Consider the following 23,532-nt stretch of genomic DNA (forward strand, 5'->3'; position numbering starts at 1 on the left):
CTGATGTCTTCTCTCAGGAGATTAAAATAGGCTCTTGAATAGACTGGAGTTGAGTGACATTGTGTTTTGCCCTTTAATTTGAATATGCAATCCAATCACAAGAATAAAATCATACCAGAGAATTGGCTCTGAAGGACTTCTCTTTAAGCATCTTGACATGATTGCTTGCTCATAATAAAACCTAAAATGTTCCAGAATGTAATTCTTTAATAATTCAATTAATCAATCTTTCCAATTTAAAAGAATAACCTAAAAATTAGAAATATTTCATTTGAACTGTATTCTAATAATATAGTTATTATGCAGGCCTACCCTTCTACTTTTTCCCAATAAATAATGCTGAAAACAAGAGGAGGTTAGCATGCTTTCAATGTTAGAATTCTAAAACAAAGTCATGTCAACTGTATTACACATCATTGCTAACAGGACAATATTTCTTTCCAAAGAAAACATCAGGAAATGACTTAATAGAATTGTGTAATAAATATGGAAGCACCGAAAAACTGATTTTAATGTATTTGCAAAACCCCCTGTAAACACAAATACATGCTGTAAATCACAAGTTGTAGATATGCACATTTCTGCAGAAGGTCTTACCTACTGATGTCCATTTCTTACTTTTCCAGAAGGGGGCTGAACTGTTCACAGAAAATATTTTTTGAGAAAAAAAAAAGACATATGCAGTAATGTCTAAAATGAAGGTCCACACAGCTTCTTAATCATGAATATTGATAAATACATACGCAAATGTACTATAAAGTGCAGTTTTAGTAAAGCCAAAAACAGCACAGAAAGTCTGCCACAATTTCTTCATTGCAAATCTAGCACAAGTATATAATTAATTTAATTACTGGCTTGTGAATCTGTTCACAATAAGAAAGAACCTGACTTGTTTTATGAGTAGAATTGAGCAACTGTGCAGCTAACCTATTAGCGCAGACAATGATTAGTTTCAGTTAATGGCAGCTGTCTAGACAGCCACCCATGAATTGTCCAGCAGAAATTAGGACCATTAAATCGTTCTGACCAATACCTTTTTGATTCTGTGAATAGATCAACATCTTCAGTATGCCATTGAGTGATTAGTAGTCAGTGACCTTAATAGCACTCTCATCTGCACTGCAGGGCACAGCTGCTATTGACAGAAGACATAGTTCCTCCCTGCAGCTCACATTATTCCACTTGTCAGATAGGCTGAACTGAAGGCTTGTGTCTGGATACATAATCCCTTGATTTCATGATCACATTCACACTTATCATATTCATCTTAGAGAAATCTATGTTCTAATACTTGACATTTAAGTGGCAAGCAGTTCTGAGATTATGTTCCATTGCAGGTGTTGAGCAGCCCACTTGAGTATTTGGGCATTTCTAGCCATGACTTAAAAACTGTCTAAAATAAAAACAAATTCATTTAACTGACTTACTAACAAAGTTGGATGTAGAGCTGTCACAATGCAGCCACATCTTATTTAGAAAAACCTTCAGAATTACAATGCTTACAACGAGTTTAATGTGTTTTTTATTATAATACCTGAAGATATACATGATCGATTCATATGGTATCAACAGTGCCTTGACAACTTTTTATTAAATAATGCCAAGGGATATTATATTGACATGAATTTTAGATGAGACATTCTATACAAATCACATCAGATTTGAGAGAGCATTGGTATTTTAATTTATCTTTTACTACACATTAACGCTATTTCTCTGAAGTGAAATTTACTTGGAAAAATGGCAGTGTTCTCTAAGGTGAAAAGGGAAAATTGACATTTTTCATTGATGGATGCCTTGAGGTAACAAACACAAAATTGAGTTTGGAAAAAGAGATTTGTTGACAAAGAGAGAGAAAAAGCTTACTGTACATTTCCTAACAGATTATATGATGATACCCATTGCTTTTTATTACTCTCAGGAGATGTTAAACACTTCCGATATAAAGCTGAGTAAAATGATCTGCCTGATCGAAAGCAATGAAACTGTATACTAACAATGCTGTTCAAAGGAGAGTGACGCTTCCTTGTTATACAGTATACACACAACACAGGATTCCTTAATGCACCATGAAACAAAGAATGAGCTACAAATTGGAGTAGAACAGCCCATGGCAGATAGGTATAAGAGCAGGACAGCTATTTCCACAACCAGAAAGCCTGGTCATTAATACTAACGAAGCAAAATAAACTCAGACATCTGAAATAATTCAAGCTTCCTCAACTTATCATGAAGGAAAATGCACCGAATAATATAAAATTAGTCCACCCCAACAATTACATGAAGCTCTGAGGAGATATGAAGAAAAAACACACAAAAGACAGCAATATCCACAACAATCAGCTGAATATTATAATAAAAAAGAAGATATTTTCTAATGTCCCTGTATATGTCCATGTATACAATTTCAGTCCATATGCCCTGGTGAGAACTGAGATAAGTTCCGTTCATATGAAAGCTATTTCTGAAAAAAAAAAAACCCCATAAAATATGTAAATATTATGGGTGTCTTTCAATAACTCCTTTAGTCATGAGAATCTTGGAAAGTGTCCTTAACCAAATAAACCTGTACAAGCTAATTTAATTTTGTTCATATTTTTTCAACTGAAAAGCAAAAAATACAATTCCCCCGTTTTAAAAAATAGAAAACTTAAAAAGTAATTTATTTATTTTTTCAATCTTTTAACAACCATGAAATGATGAACCCTCCAAAATTGTGCTCAGTTGTTCACCCTTCACACAGGACAAAAGGTTGGGGGCTGGGGGACATTTATAAAAGCAATGTTACAGTTCATTTAAGAAAAGGTTCGAAGGCTATATTTGTTCCACTATGGGGGAAAAAAATGATTAATGATCACAACTGAAGAATAACATTTTTTGTATTTTAGTACTGATTGTACTAGGTAGCTCCTTATGTACTGTACCTAATCTAAACTCTTACAACAAATTTTTGATATAGACAATCGCATATTAAAAACAGGTTTTCAATCTCAATTACATGCCTGTCCTAGATCATGAATTAAACTAAAAGGTTGGGTTGTCCTTATAGTCATTACCAGGAACTATCCAAATTTAATTTACATTCAAAACAGCTAGTTTGGGTGATACGTATTGTTACTTTGTAAAATAATTATCTTCTAGTTGTAAAACCTTTCTGATTTTAAGAACTTCTAAAAGAATTGTAACGGTAAAAACAGATTTAGAAAAAAAGATTACAGGGCTGCGCCAAAGAACATTATCTTGAACTGGTTGAAAGGGATTGTATGTATTGATGAAATCCCAGAGCAATGCGGTCTGGAGATTAGTGCTCTCGGTAGGATCTTCCATGGTGGAATGCCATGAGATGAGGTCCCAGATGAAAAAAAAGATCCTCCTCAAGAATCTCATGATGGTCCAGACCGAGACTCCAAGAACCTCACAGAGAACATGTATAATGGGATTCCCTGCTGAAGTCAGGCCGTGAGGTGTAAACTTACTGCGGCATGGCTCACCCTGAAAAATCTGTGTGGTCCACATACGTTGTCAGCATGGCAACACGAGTGACAGACAACAATGGACAAGACCTTGGCAAAGGAGAAAGGCTATTCAGACATGGAACGTCACTGCTCTGGTAAGAAAGAGGCTAAAAGGCTGTCAACTAAATATAGCGGGTTTCATCTGCACTAATAGTATTTGTCCTGGAACCAAACTTTACAATTGAGTGTGGTCTTTCTACTCTGGTGTCCCCCCAAGAGATAAAATTGTAAACATAGAGCTTTGTCACAGCTCCCACTTCACATTGCCGACCAGTACAGTGCACACAACACTGTCAAAGGCAGAACAAACTGAGAAGTGATGTGTTCATGCTCTTCCTTGCTGCCTCTCACGAACAAGAAGAGTCTACTCCACAGACTCCACAACAATATACAATGGTGAAATAAAATATCATCACAGGGTCAGCAAAGGGCAATTTGGTTTAATATTCTTATAGTACATAAAGTCTTGATTAATCTTCTCGGGAAATACTCAGCCTGGTATACTGTAACTAGCAGGGGAAATCCAAGAAGAAACTATGAACACTGAGTGATTGGGTTCATGACATGATGCATAATAAGATAAATTGAGGAACAAAAAATGCAATTGTATAAACTCCCTATAATCTGGAAAATTTCTTGTGTATTTCATTTCTTTTTTTTTCAGTCTCAAAAAATTCCCCTAATTATGTGCTACCATCTAATCTTTAACATTCAAACCTTTAATAATACACAGGGATTTTCAAATGAAGGTTCAACGTGATAAATCTAAATCCTGAAATTAAAGCTGCCTGAAGTTTACTTTTGTAAAATAATGAAGATAGAATTTAACAGATTCCTCATTTGAACTTAGTTACTAAATTGCAATTCATAAATAGAGTTGGCAATAGTAACTACTAAATTATAATCAAACTCAATTTGAATTTTCTTATGATTTCATTTAGTTGAATTAATTTAAAATAAAAATATTTTAATTTTAATTTAGTTTTGAAATGGGAAGTCATTCTAGGCCACATTTACCTTGCACTCGCTTCATCCCACAGTACACGAGTGGTGTATTTAATAGATTATAGCCTACAGCTCCATGAAACCTAGCATTCTGAAGTATAATTCAATAATCCACTTTTACATGACTTCAGAAAAATGCACTACTACTCTGTAAAATGCAACCCCAGACATGGCCCTTAAACCAAGTCATAAAGTGCATATAGTAAAAAATGAATGAGAAGGTAACCAGGACTAAGTTTCGTAAACATCAGTTGCCTTAAGAATTTATCTTATACTTAAATTTCTCAACCCAAAATAAGTCATTTTTAGGGCAATGTAGAAAAACTATTAAATTCTAATTAAAGGATAAAGGATTGTACTTTGTTTGACCATGGTGTTTATGATATTTATGTGGGTTTCATGTAGCCCACATACTGTATGACACTACAGAAATATCCATAATGCTTTATGACTATTGTTTCAAGAGATCTAAGTGAAAAGTAAATGTTTAAAAACAAAGCACATATTACACGGTGATCTTATGGTTAGCATGGAGTTCTGGGTTCTTATAAATCAATTATGTTGTTAGGAAGAATGATAAAGAATGAAGAATGGTAAACCCAGGATTATATATGTGATTACATCTAGAGTAGCCTCTACTAGGATATTTAACCAGGCTATATAAAGCTATTTACAAACAAATGATGGCCATGAGAATTTTTGTAAAACTCCTTTATTAAATTGAAATGAACATTTTATTTCTGGAATCTTCAGAGCTTTTCATATTTTTACTTCTTTACACAATATTCTGCTGGACAGACTGATTTAAAATAAAAACAAAGAAAAGGTTATAATGCTAGTTTCAATAGCTTTAGGTTATCACTGGTACTCAGTGCATGGGCAATTTGAGATACAGATCTGGAATCAAACAGATTGGCTGACAGAGTGATTATCCAGATGTTATAAACACCAGTCTGTGAATATAAATTGCAAGCAGTTACTTAAGCTGAATCTCAGGTGTAATGAGCTGTCTTAAATGGCGTCTTAAAAAAATGTAACAGCCGCAAGCACAAAACTACATCCATCTCCTAGCCACCTGGACTTCTGTAAAATATTTAAATTAGGTGATCTTCATATAGAATCTTACTAGAAGAAAATCTTGCAGAATGAGTGGTAGATGGATTAATGACACCCACTGCATATACAATAGGTCTGAAAATGAGAAAGTGAATCCTTTAGGTTTCTTAACAAAAAAAATGCTGAATTCTCCTATGTGTTAAATTGAGTATCACAGACACCCGTTTTAAAAAAAAAGGCTAAATACATAAGTGTATGTACTGGAACTGCTTTATACACCTACTGTACCTCATTTGCAATTAAAATATAATAATTTGTTATTTTTTTAACTTAATCAGAGATATTTTGATTTACAGCCTGTTCTACAATTTTTTTGTTACTTCCTGGTATCTACATTCCTTCTCTATAATAGTGCTCCCCTGACAACCTTGTAGTACGAAAACAAAATGGGTCTTAATACAGGCATATTTTCACTCTTTAAAATGTATCACTCAACCGAGTATGTAAATCTTTCAGCTTTCCTAGGAAATACCTTCCTACTTCAAACAGCAGGCAGGTAAACGGCACTCTGCTAGCACCCACAACTAATGTTCACTTTCTTGCGGAATAGGATTTGATTCATGGGTCAGGCATGCTAGAAAAGAAAATAAATGTCATTGTTACTTTGCTTTTATTCAATTCAATTTGTACATAAGGTGTAAAGTCACAGGAGTTCATTTATGGAAAATTGTTATTTATGTACAAAGCATAAAAATCTTATTTATTACTGCAAACAATTCACAGTTATTACTGTATCTGGAAAATCTTTCTGTAGCAGGTGAAATGACATTTTAATGAACAGACATGACATTAACATTTGTCATTTGCCATTGTGAAAGAAATAAGCGAACAGCATGTGTGGCCAACACTGGAATCAATACAAGCTGTGCATCTGTGACACAAGCCCAGTACCACATTGATGCTGTCTTGTAAGATTCTGTGCCATTCCTCTCATGGTACGCGGACAAGCACGTGTCCTAGATGCCACACATCATCCTACCTAATAACACAAAAGCTCAAAGGGGCTCATGTCTGGGAAGTAGGGCATAGATTGTCATCTCACAATAAAGCTGTTAGTACATGAGTAGCATTAGGATGTACACTGCACTGCTGGAATGCTGTTACGTCAGGATGAGTCTGCAAGAAGGACAATGAAATCTCAGGAGTTTTTCCATTTTGCTCCACACTGTCATGTTGCAACCAACTGCTTTTAGGCCCTAGATAGACCCTACTTTTAGGTTAGCTGGCATTTATTATTTAGTAGCTCTTACATCAAAGACTCAATAGAAGCCCCTTCTCTACTACTACACTCTACAACAGTGTCCCTCAAACTGCTTTGTAACATCTAGTCATCCCTAACACACTGATGACAACATTTCCCTGCGAGAATGCAAACTTGTACCCCTCAAATCAATTATTATATTGAAGGGGAACGGCAGCGCTATATTTATATTTCGGGATTAGAAAGAATCAGCATCGATGAGTGCATTTCAAACCACAATAACAGTAAAACGTACACTTGTAAAATATTCTGCAATTCAGAACGATGCAACAAAACTTCCGGTGAGGTGAAGCAACCTTATTACATTGTAAAGAAGGCGGCTTGTGGATATAAAAATATTGCTCTTGATTTTGAGGCAGTTTTGCCAACAAATACTACTTGTTAACTCTGCTTACATCGTGTTGTAACATTTTTGTAGTGAAACGTCTGCTGCACAACCTGTACTTATTTGTTTACATATCGCATTACATTAGTCACTACAGTGACTAGTGAGCAGGAAGGAGGCACTTCACTTCGCAATTTGTGGGAAATCTAGTTCTCGCTCTTGGCGAGACCAGGGGTTTGTGACACCGTGTTGACCTACAGTACAGTACTTTCACAAAGTTCTGAAATTAAACTGCAGTTCCCCTTTAACAGATACCCAGAGAACCTATTTACAAGTGATAAAGGCCTGATGTAGTTTCTACTTTCAGGTCAAATGTTGTAACGACCCCATCAAAGCCTTGCAAAAAGAGAAAATGTAGATGCAGCTAGTTGTCCAGTTTAGTAGAGAATGAAAGGAACCTTTACCCTTTAAGATATATACTTTACGATTACAATATACAGTGCAGTAATTAAATTAGAGTAACCTTTAAACAAGTGCATAAAAAATGTACATTTTTTAGCCTGCACTGTACTGTTCAGTTATTGAACAAAATAAAACACACAGCAAAAAACGCGCGTTCTCCCCTGACATGATTGTAATACAGTTGTTATCCCACATGCACCAAAAATTGGCAAACCTGAAGTGTCCAGAGTCCTGGTGGAAATTGGATTACTTGAAGTGGTAAACGTGCAATGATGCCACAGCTAAGTGAAAGAGAGAGCTAATAATCTCTGGGTGTATTACCAGAAGAATCATTACAAATTGAAGCATCTAGGGCACTAACCCATTTACTCACCATCATTAGACTAGGTTGCCTCACTACTTGCTTTTTACACATGTAACAAACGCTCCTTACCTAAAACCTTTATTATCGGACCCACATTTGTGCAAGACGAGTCTTTTGTAACCCATGGAGAAGGTGTATAGTGTATTTTTCTAAAAAGAAGTGAAAAGTTTCTTCTGATTATTATTACTGACTACCTCCGCATATGTGGTGATTAAATGCACCGTTGCATTGCTGGAAGGTTCTTTTCTCACTCCCCCTTTCATTTGCATCATCAGTGATGCTACTGGGGAGATCCACAGTGTCTATTGAGCATAGCAGACCTCCAGTGCTCTGACCTGAACTCTCACTACTGAGTTTACACAAGTCACATGATTTTCATTGTCAGCAAATACAACACGTTATTTTCACCCCTTAATATTAATTATGTGAAAGTTTTATTGTGCTTAAGTATGAGATTATAAGAAGATGTAAAATGCCTGAACTAAGCATTAAGCGTTCACTTCCACATTTTGGACGTATTTTTACCTCCTGTATGCAAGATGAAAACATCTGTGATGCATTAAGGAACATACAGGTCTGCTGTTGCAAAGTCAACATAAACATAGAAAGGAAGTATGCAGATCTGACAGCTTTAAGCAAACATGCAGTGATGCTACAGCTGAGTGAAAGAGAGCTAACAAGCTCTGCATGTATTAATGGCAGAATCATTACAAACTGGAGCAGCAAGAGCACTCAGAACTCATTTACCCACCACCATTAAACTCCGGATGTGCTACCAAACAGAAGCAGCCTTGACTGATTCAGACCAAATAAACTGTGACCCAATGGCGAGATCATCAATTTCAACAGAAACACCAAAGGGAAGGTTCCTCAGTTATGACTGTGAAAGACAGTATCACAGAAAACCAACAAAAATCAGACAAAAGTAATAAGTCAAGCCTACAATGTTAATGCCATTACTCTCATGTCATCAGGTCGCAAAACAGCACTTTTACATTACGAACCCACCTACATACTGACAAGTGTGGTGTTTTTTTCCAATTAATTACATTTTGTTGTTTTATTTACTAAAGGCTACAGATGTACAAACAAAATCACACATTTTTGCTGAGGTTTGTTTAAGGGAATAATTTTCTTTTGTTGAGATTAGTGGGTCAGAGGCAGAAGGGCATTAATGGAAGTCAATATTTGGATTGATGTTGTACAGTATTACACTGGAACTTTGAGACTTTGTAATTTAGTTGTTGTTGGATCCAGTTCAGTGTAATTACTTTATTTTGAGCAATAACTTGCTAAAATATAATGGAGCTGTATTACTATGGTCCACGGCCAACTAAATCTACCAGGTAGTTTGCATGCTTTTGTTCAATTTAATGCTGAACATACCACATTATTGAACAGTGGGGTGTTTTACTAGATGCACATTACACAAAGGATATTCTTATCAGAAACATGTTCACAATGGATTATGTGATATCACAGCCAAAATACACAAAATTACATTAATTTAATTCCAATTAACATTTACCTTGAAAATGAGGCTTTATGTTTAAAGTGCTCCAGTATATTTATCTGTTTATAATACCTTCAACAATTGTCAATAATTATGACTAAATACACTCGGGATTTGGAAATAATTAGAACAACATATTCAACGCAGATGTTCTTACAATAAAACAAATTGGAGGCAAATCCAACCTTTATTCGGGTAACTGGGTAGACGAACACTGTCCCCCATTTCCCATATTAAACTGAAATCTTAGGTATACCATGGTAAAATCTAAATGTTTCCAAGCTTCAGGCTCAATCACTGCAAGTATGCAATCTACAGCTGTATCTGTTGTCCTTGTGAGTTGCCATGGCAGCCATTAAATTCTTTGAGATTTATCTTAATGTAAAGAAAGAATGACTGCAACATACAGTCAAACAAAGAGTAGTCCTGTATGAACCTACAGTGTATCCACTGTAAAAATGTGACAGAGTAATTATTAAGCCCAATATCCAGTATTCGGATACTGGTGATTGGCGATTCATTTCAGAGTTACAATTCTTATTCATCCTCTCTTTGTCCTGGTATTTAATAGGTGAAATACTGATTAATTACTGTTTAACCAATACTGTTCACAGTGTAGTTCTGTAATACCTGAAAATCATGCAAATCTGGATGAAATCAGTAAAAGCAGGAAACTCAAATCATTTTCATAGGGGGAAAATTTGACAGGTACATTTTCTTCATTAATACAACTGTCACAAGAGCTGCTACTACCCATAAGAGATTTTCTGACAGTTGCACAGTATTTTACGAAGCAGCTAACTAAAGAGATAATGTACTATCTGATCATTATATTTTTGGAACTGTGTAGTTCATGGGAGACAAAACTTATTTTTCAATTCAATCACTGAACCCACGTTTCTAAAATGTGACTGCCTTTACATAGGAGAGGTAATACAAATGTCTCCATGGTACAAGCACCTAATATTGGTTTCAGATATAAGATATATAGATATAAGATATATATAAGTCAAACACTGCAATAAAATATAAGAAAACATATGATATGCCAATTTAATCTAATATACAAAAACAAAAGGAAAATGATAGAGATAATTCTGTTCATTTTGCTTGTTTGGTTCATTCTAGTTTATGCCTTATCTCCCGCCAGACCCAACCCAAGTCAAATTTTATTCCCCCTCAAATGAAAGATCAAAACAATTTCACTCTAAAACAGACCTTTCAAAATACTAATTACTAAAAATATCTAAATAATTTTGAAGATTTTAAATATTCTTATGCATAAATATAAAAACTAGCATCATAGTTTAGCTGTTTTTTTATTAGCTTCAATATTGAATGATGAAATAATCAAGGGGATCATTGTCTAAAGACATTTTAAGCATATCAACTACTGAGAGACCTTAATTCAGTGTATGGCATTATATCTGATGATGTTCAACACAGCAAATGGGGGCTGGTGTGATGCTCTGTGGCAGTGCACTGCACAAAATCTACAGTACTACTTTACACATTTGCGTATTTACATAGTATGCGGCAATGTGAATATTTGAGCAAGAGGCCTAAGAATTTAATCAATTTAAATGTATGTGGTCAAAATACCATTGGCTGTTGGCTGTATTTTCAGTGTTTTCAGCCATTATGTCTTCAACAACTTTTACATTAATAATTCTCTGATGTTAGAAATATCTTGACTTTGAAATAATTCATGTTTAGGAAAATACCATTCTCTTTTGATTTATTATTGTTGAAAGACTCCGTAACTATAATTAATCTACTATGATCATCTTATTGCCATGTGTTACGTCCCAGTATGGTCCGTGTGTGTTTGTTTTGTTTCTATGTTCCACACTTCCTGACTTTGGTTGTTCTCCCTCCCCATTGGTTCATTAATTCATCCACCTTGCCGTATCACGGCATTCGAAATCAGCTTCTCGACCAATCAGAATTCAACATCTTCGGTATTTAACTTGGAGGTTTTCAGAATGTAGGGGGCCTTTCGCTCAAATTCAGTTCTTCCCGGCTCAGCTTCGGCTTAGTTTCACTTACGTTTTGCTTCGGGTTCGTCTCTCTTCGTTTTTGTTCATTTCGCTTCATGTGTGTGTTTCCGTATAGCTTTGGCTTTGTTGGTTTGTGTTCGTCTCCTCCTGTACTTTCGTTTGTTTGTATTATCCTTTATTCTGGCATTACCTTGCCCGAACATGTTATATCAACCTCTGTGCTCTTTTGTACCCTATTCCTTGTGTCTACTCTCGTTTTCCCTTATTTGTGTACTTGTGTGAACTTTTGTGTAAAGGGTTAGTTAAGGTTGTCAAGTAACATTGTGCACACGTACTTTGTCTTTGTATTAGAAACACTAGTTTAGGACGGGTGAGTGCCTTTTATCTTGAATGGTTTTGGGTAGTCAGTGAAGGTTAGCTAGGGTGTTAGAAGACGCTGAAGACCGGATATTTCAGGTTTGGTTTTGTAGTTAGGTCAGCTTCCCCTCACTTAATTAGCCAGCTCCATTTTATTTGTTACTTCCGTTCCTTTGGCACCACTCATATTTCCTTTGCCCCCATGCCAGTCATTTACACAAACTGCATATAATTCACTTCTGTTTATCTATGTGAATTGATTACAACTATCTTTTCCGCACACCAAAGATTTCTCCCTGCACACCTGGAATTCCCTTAATGTTGCACTCCATTTACCTCTAGGCTATCAGGGTGCAGAACAGCATGGTAACTTACACCAGTGATTAAGCCACTAACTAAACTGATGATTTGAAAGTATGATATACATGTACCAAACTTGGGCAGTCCGCTACTTTTTAAAGAACTTTAAGTTTTACTCAAAGGAACATTTTGCCAAAAAATCTGAAAGTTTAAGAAACATTTTCTTACCAACACATTAAATTCCTGAATTTACTGTTTATGTAGTAGAACAGAGTACTCATGAGAATAACCTTCACAGCTTTTCTTTAGCTGGGGCCATGCTAGGGCCTACATATATGTTCCCATTCCTTGTTCCCATTGCTTGTCACAGTAACTCTGTTAGATCAGCTTTGCTATCTATCTGCTACAGCTGTCCTGGTAAAGCAATACAGGAACTAGTGCTCAATTTAGCAGGGAGGAGTTGACTGAAGAGGAAATAGACAGGAGATGTAAAATACAGAGCTTTTGTTTTTGGTCCAGCATATTGGCTGAAAATATGTTTACGACTGTTACGATTAACTGTGTAAGCTACACAGTTTTTTGTTTTTAAGCAAATCTTAATCTAAAGTCTAATGCTAAACAGAATTTAGGACTCACTGTCTTAATTAAAATGTAAAATAAAGATGCACTCTTGAAAACATAGTAAAAGCTCCCCTTTTAAGTTACTCATTGCTGAGTGGATACTAAAGTATAAGACCTAATGGCAAGACTAAAACAATATTAGGAGATGCACAGTCTCTTTCAATTTCTTGAATTTCTTTTCTGAATTTCTTTAAATTCATTCCAACATTTTTAATATTGTGATGTATATATAATGTATTTGAATTATATTTTTCTAATATTTTCTTAACCTGCATGCAAACCATCAAGTTAATTAACAATCCAAACTATTATTATTGTTATAATATAATATAATATAATATAATAAGTGTATTAATAATAAGTTCAATTAATTATGATAAAACTTGAATAAGACCTTTAGTGAGTATGCTTGGGTAAAGATTATATGATTCAGCTGTCAGTGAGATACTTTAATTTGAATTGCTGCCTTTGTTGTATCTTTTATATGAAGCTTTTTCATGTAGATAAAAGTAAATGAATCTTTTGTGTTGTACAGAAGGTTTAAATGATTAAAAACATTTTGTTTCAGGAGGTTTCAGACAAAAGTCCTACTTCAGCTGCTTAGAATGAAATGTTTCCACAGTCCATTACACTTCTGAGGATAATACGGTCATGATGTCAGAATTAACGTTCATTCCAAGATGTTCCAAAGTCCCCACTTTAAATATCAATTCTTGCTCTCTTGGTTTGTGGAAAGCATTCGTCTCTTATCACTGACTCACTATACAGTATATGCGGTAATGTATCTTTTTCTTTAAAAAGTACCCCACACTATGCAGTGAAAAGCACCTGTTAATAATCTGTTCTCATTTTACTATCAAAGCTTTTGTTGATAAATATTTATTAAAGAAATTGTTTTAGATCTTTTACCTCCCACGTTTCCATTCAAAAGAAACATTAATATGGCACTATGCTAATGGCTTTCCTCTTTAACTTTTAAATGTATTTACAGAACTGGCAAACATATATACCCAAGTCTGACTCATTATCCAAGGACACATTTTATTTTAATTCAGCTACTTACCCTCTCACAGCATGGATGAGTCTTAGTGATGGATAGGCAGTTCTCACTTTTAATTTATTTTTTAGGATCAGCTCATTAACACACTCCACATGTTTTTCACCTCCTTTCACCATGAAGGCTGGGATCCAGAGAACACTGTCATTAAGCAATGTCAGCCTTTGGACAAATCTCTCTCGATCAGTCTCATTTTTAAATCCTCCAAATGCTCGTTGTATAACAGAAGGATTCATGGTGATGAAGTCGGACCTCAATCCCACATCCTCAGAAAACTCTGCGAGCGGTGCCAAATTACACCTTTTAAAAAACAAAACAAAAAAAAAACAAAGCATTGTTTAATAAATAATCTTCAGTCTGGAGAAGAGTCAACCAATTTCATAAAGATAAATGGTTCTGACTGTGGGCTATAATAAATGTAAATATAAGTCATTGTTATGCATAACTGTCTGACTGGCTTCATAGATTTACAGGAGTCAAAGAAAGTCAATTGTGGCCTAAAGGTAAAATGTAACCTTCACGTGATGTGAAAGCCTGGCAGTGTGCCACTAATCTTTTGTTTCTCTGCAGTTCAAAGAGAGCTTGGACATTACTAAGCCTGATCTTGTATTGCTCGTCTAAAATCGTGGTTCATTTGCTTTTTGCACTGACATGATCTTTTTCAAAGCAGTATTTAAATCTGCATCAATCTGTATAAAACAAAAGGATTATTGCTTGTTGCACTTTAGTCAAGGTACCCAGAACAAAGGAACAGTTCAGGTATCAGTAGTTTCCTGGTGTCTTTCTCTACAACGTTTTGTATTGCTCTCTGACACATACGACCAAAAAGGCATGTAGATAAAATTGATTTTCCTTCAGTTCCCTTTTTTTAAGTATTTCCACAAAAGAAGGTGCATGTTGACATTGTAGTGTCTTCCAGGTGTATTCACACCCCCAGTAAAACAGAGACAAATCATCACATAACAAAGAAAATAAAAATGGTATACTACAGTCTAACTTAACAGCATTGCTACCAATAGTACTGTAAAGTGCAAAGTCATAATTGCTATAATTAATTGAAGTTCAGAAAACACAAGGGGTCCAGTTATGATTCATGGCCACAAATTATGGGTCATATCCCTGTAATTAGTATTTTTAGTCTTTTACAAATCCTCCTTTGACATGGCTTACCCAGACAAGAACCATCCTGTAGTGTGCTATGAGGTTTTGGCATTTCTGAGAGGAAATTTTTACCTATTATTTTAAAATGAATTCTTGTATCAATTTGACTGAAATATAGAGAAGGCCTGATGAGAGAAGGAGATGGACAGTTAAGCATTTTTTGTATGCTGTTATCCATTCCTTCGTTGGTCTGAATGTATGCTTACATTTATGTGGTCATGCTCTCAATATTCATTTTCTGCCAAGCTTGTGCTTTTAGCAGAGAGAACCCAAATGTGCTATATATGTAGAAGTTCACAATTCCCTCAATCTTAACAAGGGTTCCAGGACATATACAGTAGATGTCAAACAAGCCCAAATCATAATACTCAAAGCTGTCATAACTGTTGTCTCAACACGAGTTTCACCCTTTTCAGGCCAAACATAATTAAAAAAACTACATTTTCATCTCGCATTTTCAGAGAACTTGTAGACGTCAATGGCCATTTGTGTGCAGAATCTGGAGAGCTCTCTGATCTTAATCATAATGATCCATATTACTATTTCTTCCTTTTTATACCCCAGGAAAACAACATCTTTGGAGGGCTTTAAATACTTCCATAGGTTTCAATTGCTCTTCTTCACAGCTGAATGTTATTGGAGATTTATCGGATTACTTTAAAGGAATACTTACATGTTTTAAAAATTCGACCTTTTTGTTTTCTGGAATGAAATTACTTATGACAAATATGACTTTGGTGTGTGCAATGCAATTACAATCACAGTATATTTTTATTTAAGTAAGACATTAATCTATAGGTCATCCTGTCATATAAAGTTTTGTTACTATTTCCTTTGGGGCACTGTAGCAAAAAAAAATATTCTAGACAGCACAGGAAATTAGATCGTTTTTAGCTATTGCTTCCGAAGAGGTAATTTACACTTCTGCTACATGTCACATTTATAAGAAATTAAATATAGGTTTTTCTGGAACCCAGGGCAGTAAGAGGTTTTGTATACAGCAATAGGAAATGTATATTTCACAACAACAAAGCACATTTATACAGTAAAAAAAAACTAAAAATTTACAAGCACAAAATATCAGTCTTGTGCTACAGTACGTCTTTATAAAAACATTTAATCTAAGAATTATTTAGAATATTTTAAAGCATTACAAATCAGGTAAGTTTAGGGATACAAACATCATGAAGACAATTTAAGGAGATATTGGAATTACTTTTTCCATCCACACAGAGAATTAGGTGTAAGACCACCTTTTTATACTGTTAATTAGTTCTTGCTGAACAATCAGAGTAATCACATCTACACTGATTTTGAATGAATTCTTCTGTTCGTTTAAAAAGTTAAACAAAATAGCAACATTTTAGAATAATCCCACTAGATAGACATTCATTCCTAAAACGAATTTTAAATTAATATAACAAAGTAAATTCATTACACCAATGTGATTCATGGATTATCTGAAAGTGGATATCTTTACTACATGACACTGAGAAAAATGATCCTGTTTCCTTTCTTGAATTACTGACAACTGCTTCAGTGAAGATACATGAATCCCCCCCCAAAAAAAAAAATCAACTTTACATTTCTGGTGAAGAAAGATATGAGATAATGGAACTCCAGAGAGGTCAGCCAAGTTTAAATGCTGCCTCAAAGATGGCCCAAGGCCTGAATGCCCAGCTGGTATCTTCACAAATTATATGATTACTCTGGTTGAAATCTTAGAAACTGAGGACCTTTGCATCCACACAGATGAAAGAGTAGCTGCAAAAGAAGTCTGCTTGTGTTTGTTTCTGATAATACACAAGCATTTGTGTATGCCCACAGTTCTCTAAGACACGTGCCTCAAAAACACAGCACTCAAGATCGGCGTCAGTAGTAAAAAGCTCAACTCATTAGCTCCCAGAAAACTTCATGAAGGATGCAGCCTACTTTCACGCCCATTGGGTTACCAATGGTGATAAGCTGTGTCCCCGAGGTCAAACAAGATTCCACACAATGGGAGCACACAAGATTCTACAGACTGATACTTTCTGAAGAAGCCCACTGGGGCCTGATTAGAGGGGCAACCTGATTAATGGAACTTGACTGGCACAACTATTAAATACCCTTTTCTATAATAGGTTTCACAATAGGTTTCTTCCAGGCTGCTTGAAAGTGGACTAGTGCAGACCTTCATCTAGAGTTTCATTACACTGCAAGTACACAAATAGATATATCCAGCTTCCTTGAAACTATACTGGAGCTAGAGAATATTAATCTTTATTTTAGTACATGAATTAATCATTCATACACTACAGCAATATATAAAAAAAAATGAATAAAAGAAGCGGGAATTATAGTAATGCTAATTATCTTAACACAATGTGTTTTTAGAAATCTATATTTCCTTTAAGTGACCACGTGTGATATTTACCCATGTAATACAGGATATACTGTGAACAAAATATGCATAGGAAAGATGTCAGATGACCCTTGAATGGTAAGCATTTATCACAATTTTTCATCTGAAGGTTAGTGTGATCAAAAATCAGCAAAAACTAAAGAGAAGAATAGCCTGTCAGCTACAGTATAACATAACGTAATTTACATGACATTTAGCAGGGACGAATTTCTGCACTTAGGAGACGCACCTTCTAAAACCTCTTTCAACCTCCTTATAGAGGAAGTGCCTTTGTTCTTAGGAGAGCCCCAGACTTGATTTATGATACAAAAAAATATGAGTTATACTTTCCATTCTGCAACAATCTCTAAAACAAAAACATTGTATATGAATTCTTGCACCAAAACATTAAAATAAGGCAAAGAGAAATGTTGCATTTATGTTTTATCTCACTACGCTCATTTAAATCACACCACTATGCAAATTAGACCAATTAGCAAACTCAAAAATTCACAAAATCCTCCATTATGAAGACCTACCTTATGACAAAATCATGGTTGTCAATTTCCTTTCCACATCCACTGTTAATAAGGATCCCTGAGTTGCCAACCACGGCACAAGTTTTAAACCTCCTGTTTTTCATTGGTGACACCTCCGGCAGCAAGCTGTGTAAATTGTGTGAAATATTGAGTGTTCGACGTCTGTCTAGCACATAGTGAATGACGTCACCTGGCTTAAAACTGCTTTTCACAACTGAGACATCCCTCTCTGCATCCAAGAATCGAAGAATGTCTTTCCTGTTAAGAAAAAGAAAGGAATCCATTAGCCTTCAATTTTCATTTTATTTGAAGAAAATAACAACACTTCACTACAACACCTCTACTTTTAAAAGTACTATCTCTTTTTTGGAAATGTTATTATTTTCCAGGTCACCAAGATAAAATGCATAGTGCTAGACAATAAAAAAAATCCTGAACCAAACTTAAGGATAAATTAATAACACAGTGAGCTACAACTAGGGAGACTTTCTGGTTTCCTAATGATTATTCAATATGTCTGGGACTCTTTCCTTCTAGGAATAATCTATCCTCATTAAGTTAATCAAGATGCTGTATTACTTCAGGCAAGACAAATAAAAAAAACAATATAGTATGTATGTAAAGATTACTAATTGGATTAGAATAATTTCAGTTAGCTTTAGTATAACATCCCATTCTTTTAGTGGGCTGTCAGTAATCTCAGTCACATCCAAGTTACTTTTTCTATAGCGTGTATTTTGTGACAATGACTATACATTAATTGGTGTTCCTTTTAACTACAACAAAGTCTTGAGAAAGTAACTGCTTGCAGAGGTCTTTTCAATAGAATAGCATTTTAATCTATTCTCCTACAGCTCTGAACCATTTATGTCTTTATGTACAGCAGACCAATACTGTGGTGTTTATTTTTGCAGAAACATTATTTTTGCCATTTTTATTTGAATGCAACAGTTAAGAAATTTAATGTTATCTGTAATTGCCCAGGGTTTGAAGAAATGTATTTTCAACCAGGTTAACACAGATAATTATCCATCAAGAACATCAAGAACAAATCACATAAACACATTTAAAACAGAACCATGAAATGCATCACTGAGCATTGTGGTATCTTCTCATCACTGAAATATCTGTTTCATTTTATACTTCCTCTTTTTAAAGTTAATAATGTGCTTAAAAACTGTAAAAATGTATTTTCTATTAAAAAAACACACAACAATGAAGATGATCTCACAAGAAACTATTAGGTGTGTTCTGATCCCTTTATCACTGCAACACAGAAAGGGCTCAGTACCCCTTAACTCTTGTGGTATATAAATAACACTTACAAATGAAATACAACAAATTAGGTCAATCCTCTGAAACTTATTTTGCTTTGAAGACATTTTTTTTTGTTTAAGACAGTTCCATCTTAACAACATTCCCTATAAGTCTCACACAGTGATTTTTCCATTTGGTACATTTCCCTGTAGTGATTCTTCACACAGCCTGAATGGGAAAAACTACAAATCTAGAGATTTATCACAACCTTCCAAATCCGCGACAGATTTGGAAATTTACAGGTTTTCTTTCCCTTTAATAACGTTATCAAGTAAATTTCCCTGTGGATGTGGTAGTTCCATTTTACATTGGTTCTTACAATAATTCAGCCCTGCAAACTACCTAAAGATTATTAAAAATTTAATTATCCAGGGAGATTTATCCCCACACTTGACTTTTTGTAATTTCTGTTGCTAGACCTGAATGATATCTCGTACATTACCATCTTACTTGATCCATATACTCTAGATGTTCATGGCTTTGTGTGTTTTAATTTTAGACTAAATTGTATTTGAAATGTTTCTACAGATTTATGTTTATCGCTGCCCAAAAATTCTACACATCCTAGATTACTACACACTTACACTTATTTCCTTTGCAGAAAAAAAAGAATAAGCTTGAAAAAATGAAATTTTAATAATTTCTAATATTAGAAAATGACACGAATATAACAATTTTAAGCCAAGCTGAGACAGAGTCCTGCTAACTTAGTTTGAAATGAAGCATATAAAGGAGTTTATGTGGGAGACTAACACCTGAGTGCAGAAACAGTTTTGATAGATAGATAGAATGGGGAGCAGAAGAGATAGATACTCCAGGACCAGAACTGGGAAACACTGGTGTATAGCACAGATTATAGCATTATCAATATCAATATTATTATTAATATTGCTACAGTTATTTTAAGTTCCTATTGAGGTGTCTCAAGAAACATCTAACTCATGTCAACAATTGTAGTTTTCAGTAGCTGCGAAGCAAGAAAAGAACTGATTTACCTTTTTTAATTAACTTAACACTGAGTCATCAACAATTGAGGAACAGGCAGGTATAGAGAGAGAAGTGGATCAGAGAGAGGAGAAGAGACAGTGACAGACTGGGGGGTCCTTGTTCTGATCAGCATTTCAAGGTGAACTGCTATGCTATTTTGATGTTTCAGGGATATAATAAATTGGCAATGATGAGAGCATTTCAAAGCATTTTTACATCACAAAAGGGACGAAGTTTAAATAATAATTATAATAATTGCTTACATGTATATAGCGCTTTTCTGGACACTCCACTCAATGCGCTTTACAGGTAATGGGGACTCCCCACCAATGTGCAGCATCCACCTGGATGATGCGACGGCAGCCATAGTGCGCCAGAACGCTCACCACACTTCAGTTATCAGTGGGGAGGAGAGCAGAGTAATGAAACCAATTCATAGATGGGGATTATTAGGAGGCCATGATTGGTAAGGGCCAATGGGAAATATGGCCAGGATGCCAGGGTTACACACCTACTCTTTTCGAGAAACGCCCTGGGACCACAGAGAGTCAGGACCTCGGTTTTACATCTCATCCGAAGGACGGCGCCTGTTTACAGTATAGTGTCCCCGTCACCATACTGGGGCATTAGGACCCACACAGACTGCAGGGTGAGCGCCCCCTGCTGGCCCCACAGGTACTGACCAGGCTCACACCTGCTTAGCTTCACTGGGTTGCCAGTTGTGAGTTGCAGGGTGATATGGCTGCTGGTCAAATGTATAAGTACAGTAGCACCATAATACCATTGTCTGCGATTCAGAATGAGGCAACAAAGCTTCTGATGACGCAAAAGTGCCCATTACATTGTAAACACGCTTAAGACCAAGTGAATTTTGCTACCATAATACTCTTAATATTTATACTATTAATAGTAAATATTTTCATGAAACCAGCACATTCAAGGCAACATGTCTTTTTAGATACTTTTAAAAATTGCAAAAAAAGAGCAACCTACCAACCAACTAAAACATACACATAATAATAAACACGGTCGGGAAACCACGTTTCTCATTTGCTTACAGCAGTGTATGTCTAGTGAGCAAAAAGGGCTGCTTTCACATCAAAACTTGCATCGCTTGTGGTGCAACCAGCCTGCGCCAACATGGCGACCACACAGTACTTTCACAAAGTTCACGATTTTACACCTACTCGGGTGCCTCTAATTATACAAACTGCCCTGGTATATTCTCGGCATATCTTTTGCAATTTATCGGTTATGATTGATCATTTTACTTATTGAGTAACCCACTCTGCCTATTTCCGGTATTCTTTATTTTCATAACCCCTATTTACAATATTTTCAATTATGTTTTAAACATTGTTTTCTCTTTCTCTTACTGTACCAAAAAAATGTCAATTGTTTAAAAATGTATGCAATAAAATGAGAAGTTTATGTATATGTATTTAGAATTAAACAACACTATTTTGTTAAATTAAAAAAAGAGTCCATTATAATATTGACTTTCCAAAACACAATGTAGAACATCCACTTAAGCTCTTGATTAAATCGTGTGATATAGGCCAGTGGTTGGAGAACCCTAAGATCTGGGGAAGATATTTAATGCAGTTAATGTATGGAACTCCTCTGGTCAGCCATAAATACTATGCTTCCTGCCAGATGGGTTTATTTCTGTGCACACAGGTGTAGTAAGTGCCCCATTTGTCTCAGAGAAAAATTTACAGCACCACTTTGGAGTCCAATAGATCACTTTACTATACTGTGAAGTGGGAACTATTAAAAAATCTATTTACAAGATATAAATAAGACTATTTACAACTATCATTCCCAGGATTTGCTGAACACATAGAAATGCAGTGAAAGATATACAATATATAGAAAAACCCCAGGCTATTTATACTTGTATGATGTGTAGTATTAAATCTGGCAATATTACTTCAGTACACTATTTCTTTACAAATGCAGTCGTCTAATAATATATAGCTCACAAAGGAAAACATTGTAGTTGTCCCTGGAACCATTTTTAAGAAGCAGACAAATATCAAAGAGAAAGAAAAAGGAAACCACTAAAAGCACTTATTGTTTGTAGTTTCCAAAATGTATTAGTTAAGAATTTATAAGAATTTAGCATTATACCCTCAATCAGCTACCTGACAAGTAAAACTAGATATTTTTCCTCTGGGTAGGCATGACATTATACAGATTGAAAAACAAAATAATTTCAGCTTCCTCAAGCCAAACTGAACAATAAAAAGACAGAATGCTTGTCATTTTTAACCTAATAAACAAAAAAAATATTACTGTCTGCAAGCAATATATCAAATGAATCATAACGGTACAAGTCTGAAGATAATTTAATAAGATAAAGACTTTTTGCATAGTGTTCCAAGGACCATCCATAATTATTTTCTTCTTTATTTCATTAATTTCCCATTTTGTGAATGAACATGTGACTTCTGATGCTGTTCTTCTAACTAATATGTGTCTATTTTCCAAATGGAAAAAGGGTCTTTAAATTGTTATTCAAGAATTTAGAGGAGGAAGATGTTAGTAGTTCTGTGGACACTGACTCTAGTACAACACATAGCCCTTCTTGAAAACATCATAAGCTTGTAGATACAACTTCACTAGTTTTTTGCTCACTTCACTGTACCATTGTTCCTTAGAAACACTTCAGCTTTAAGTGTAATATTAAAATGTAATAAAGTGTGAATTTTACCTTTGCTTAACAATTATGAGCACATGACCTAAATTCTAAACAAACCCAACTGTTACTTTGTATAATCTCTTTTTGGAACTATGACTGTTACTCCAGGTAATGATAGAGGAATAGCAAATAAAATTATAGTCATCGGCCATACTCAATTTCTACTTTAAAGAGGGAACTATAACTATGAAATAAAAAAAAACTTTCATTATTTATCCTTATTTAAGAAATGGCATAATATAAGGATAATGTATCTCCCCCTTCTCCCTAACATTGGGTATTATTGTTCTGTTGTGTTAAAATGCTGCGGACAAGGAGTTCATTCGAATGCGTCTCTGGCAGGGATTAACATTCTCAAGAAATAAACAGTGTTATACTGTTTTTAACACATCAGTTCAGTATTAGTAGTACAAGGAGTATACTCTATTAATCCAAACCTACCTCTGTAATAAGTACAGTAAAACAATGCATTCACAATTCCTTCTAACCCCCCTTACAGTGTTCTATAGTTGTTTTTCTCCATCTTGTTTACATTAAAACCCTCT

General features: G+C 35.0%; 1 protein-coding gene across 1 annotated transcript in view; it reads right to left on the reverse strand.

Moving 5' to 3' along the window:
• Positions 1-23,532, reverse strand: part of st8sia4 (ST8 alpha-N-acetyl-neuraminide alpha-2,8-sialyltransferase 4) — a 60,129-nt gene that overhangs the window by 8,370 nt on the left and 28,227 nt on the right. The window contains exons 3-4 of the mRNA XM_006626861.3: positions 17,980-18,237; positions 13,903-14,196 (exon numbers count right to left, since the gene is read on the reverse strand). Of these exons, the coding sequence (XP_006626924.2) occupies positions 13,903-14,196; positions 17,980-18,237 (552 nt within the window). The remainder of the gene's footprint in view (positions 1-13,902; positions 14,197-17,979; positions 18,238-23,532) is intronic.

The sequence above is a fragment of the Lepisosteus oculatus genome, chromosome 3, assembly GCF_040954835.1.
Source record: "Lepisosteus oculatus isolate fLepOcu1 chromosome 3, fLepOcu1.hap2, whole genome shotgun sequence".
Taxonomy (NCBI): domain Eukaryota; kingdom Metazoa; phylum Chordata; class Actinopteri; order Semionotiformes; family Lepisosteidae; genus Lepisosteus; species Lepisosteus oculatus.